Genomic DNA, 2731 nt, shown 5'->3' on the forward strand with positions numbered 1-2731 from the left:
TTGTGTCCAGGGAAGGTAGTGTTGAGGGCCCTCAAGGAGAGCGGGGCAGGGATGCCTGAGCAGGACAAGGACCCTAGAGTCCAAGAGAGTCCTGATTATCAGAGAAGGGTCCCCGAGGACACCGGGGATGCACGCTCTGCATTTAGGCCCCTGCGGGACAATGGAGGCCTCTCTCCCATTGTGCCCAGGCCTGGGCCTCTGCAGAGAGACCTCCATGCCCAGAGGTCAGAAGTCACATATCACGAGAGACCCCAGACCTCCTGGACGAGCTCGTGCACCAAACGCAACGCGATCTCGAGCTCCTACAGCTCCACGGGAGGCTTCCCGTGGCTAAAGCGGAGGAGGGGGTCAGCCTCATCCCACTGCCAGCTGACCATCAGGTCCTCAAAGACAGTGAGTGAGGACAGGCCTCAGGCTGTCTCTTCGGGTCACACCCGGTATGAAAAGGCAGCAGATATAGCACCAGGGCAGACACTCGCCCCCAGGAATGGCTCCCCCAGATCCCAGGCGTCTAGGCCCCGTAGACGCAAGTTTCCCCTGCGGCCACGCAGGCGAGGTGAGCCCCTGATGCTGCCGCCTCCCTTAGAGGTGGGGTTCCGGGTCACTGCTGAAGACCTGGACCGGGAGAAGGAGGCTGCGTTCGAGCGCATCAACAGTGTACTGCGGGGCGAGCCCAAGGCCATCTGGGACTGCAGACCCTCATGGCCTTCCCACGCTTTCTCCTCACTTGCAACAGGGGCTTCTGGTCTGCCTGCTGTCTCTAAAGCACCCAGTATGGATGCACAGCAGGAGAGACACAAGTCCCAAGACTGCCTGGGCCCAGTGGCCCCCCTAACATCTGCTGCAGAGGTCCCCTCTACAGCTCCTGTGTCTGGGAGGAAGCGCAGACCATCAGGCTCCCTATTCTCCTCCTCAGATCCCCTTCCTGCCACCTCTTCCCACTCCCGGGACTCAGCCCAGGTCACCTCGCTGATTCCGGCCCCCTTCCTAGCTGCAAGCATGGATGTGGGCATGAGAAGCCCAAGGCCTGGCACTTCTGGAGCCAGTTCCAGCCCTCCAGCCACACCCATGGAAATTGAGAGTACAGAGGTGGGCCCAGGTCTGCATTCCGTCAGAAGAAACCCTTTAAAGAGAAAGGCCCAATGGTAATAGGGCACGGGGGGGTGGGGGGGAGCCTGAACACCAGGGGGCCCCCAAGGCAGCGCACTTCCATGGTGACCACGGGACCTGGCACGGGGAGCAACTCTGTTGGGTGGCACTTTTGTCTTTACTTTCCATCACACCCCTGGGGGACCATTTAAGCCAACGCCCACAATTGCAAGTCGGGGATCCAGTGCCACTGCAAACAAGGCAGGCTTCACGTGCAAGTCTGGCCCGGCTTCTGACCCTAGCAACCCCACTTCCCGCGTGGGCACAGCAAGGAGGAACCTGGCCTCTAAGGCTCCCTCATGCGCTGTCAGGAGTTCTGCTGGACACAGGTCCAATGGGCCATCCTCCAGCTCATCCTTCTCCATGTGGGGCTTTTGAGCCCGTCATAAACTCCTTGCTTAGAGTGAGATCCAGAAGAGTTTTCTCTAGGTTTCCTTCCAAGATTTTTGTAGTTTCGTATCTTAACATTCACATTTAAGTCTTGAATCTATCTCAAAGTGATTTTTCTATATGCTGAGAGATAAGGGTCCAGTTTCATTCTTCTGAATGTGGCCATCCAGCCTTCCTAGTACCATTCATTGAAGAGAGTGTCCTTTCCCCAGTGTGTGTTTCTGTCGGCTCTGTCAAAGATCAATTGGCTGTGAACATGTGTCTGTCTTTCTGGGTTCTCTCATCTGTCCCATTGATCTAAGTGTCTAGTTTTATGCTAGGATTATACTATTTTGGTTACTATGCACTTGTCAAAATTTTGTAGTTCTAATTTGCAGTGAAATGGGATGCCTCTAGTTTTGTTGTTTTTGCTGAGCATGACTTTCGGTCTTTGAGCTCTTTTTTGGTTCTTTTTTATGAATTGTAGGACTTTCCAATTCTGTGAGTGATGACATTGGTATTTTGGTAGGGGTTGTATTGAATCTCTAGACTGCTTCGAGCAGTGTGGTCATTTTAATGCTATGAATTTCTTCCATGAGATGAAATGATTGTCCATTTCTTTCTGCCCTCTTAAACATTTTCATCAGTGTTTTGTAGTTTTCCTTGTAGAAATCTTTCACCTCCTTGGTAAAATCTCTTCTGTGGCATACATTTTTCCATGTTGCTGCTATTGTAAATGGGATTGCCTTCTTAATTTCTTTCCCAACCAGACCATTATTGGTGTATAGAAATGCTGCTGATTTTGTTGTTGTTGTTGTTGATTCTGTATTCTGCAAATGACTGTATTAATTTATTTATCAGGTCTAGGGGTTTCCTGGTGGAGCCTTTACATGTTTCTAGATCCAAGATCACATCTTCATCAGACAAGAAGAATTCGATGTCCTCTTTTCCAGTGTGGATGCCTTTTATTGTCTTCTCTTGCCTGATTGTGTGATGTCGAATAGGAGTGGTGAGAACGGGCATCCTCGTCTTGTTCCTGTTTACAGAGGAAATGCTTTCAACTTTTCCCCATTCTATAGTAGGTTAGCTATGGCTTTGTCGTATCAGCTTTTATTATTTTCAGGTATGTTGTTTTGTTTGTTTGTGTTTTTTCAGACAGAGTCTCACTCTTGCCGCCCAGGCTGGAGTGCAATGATGTGATCTTGGCTCACTG

At 51.0% G+C, this 2731-nt stretch overlaps 1 protein-coding gene across 1 annotated transcript; it reads left to right on the top strand.

The window, feature by feature from the left end:
• Positions 1–6: 6 nt before the first annotated feature.
• LOC116465545 (putative POM121-like protein 1) lies at positions 7–2527 on the top strand (the record flags this gene model as incomplete). Its single annotated transcript, XM_032148573.2, has 2 exons — positions 7–1089; positions 2419–2527. Coding segments are annotated over 2 exons (1192 nt in total), but the record flags the coding sequence as incomplete, so codon positions are not given.
• Between the last annotated feature and the right edge of the window lie 204 nt (positions 2528–2731).

The sequence above is a fragment of the Hylobates moloch genome, unplaced genomic scaffold, assembly GCF_009828535.3.
Source record: "Hylobates moloch isolate HMO894 unplaced genomic scaffold, HMol_V3 SCAFFOLD_9190, whole genome shotgun sequence".
Taxonomy (NCBI): domain Eukaryota; kingdom Metazoa; phylum Chordata; class Mammalia; order Primates; family Hylobatidae; genus Hylobates; species Hylobates moloch.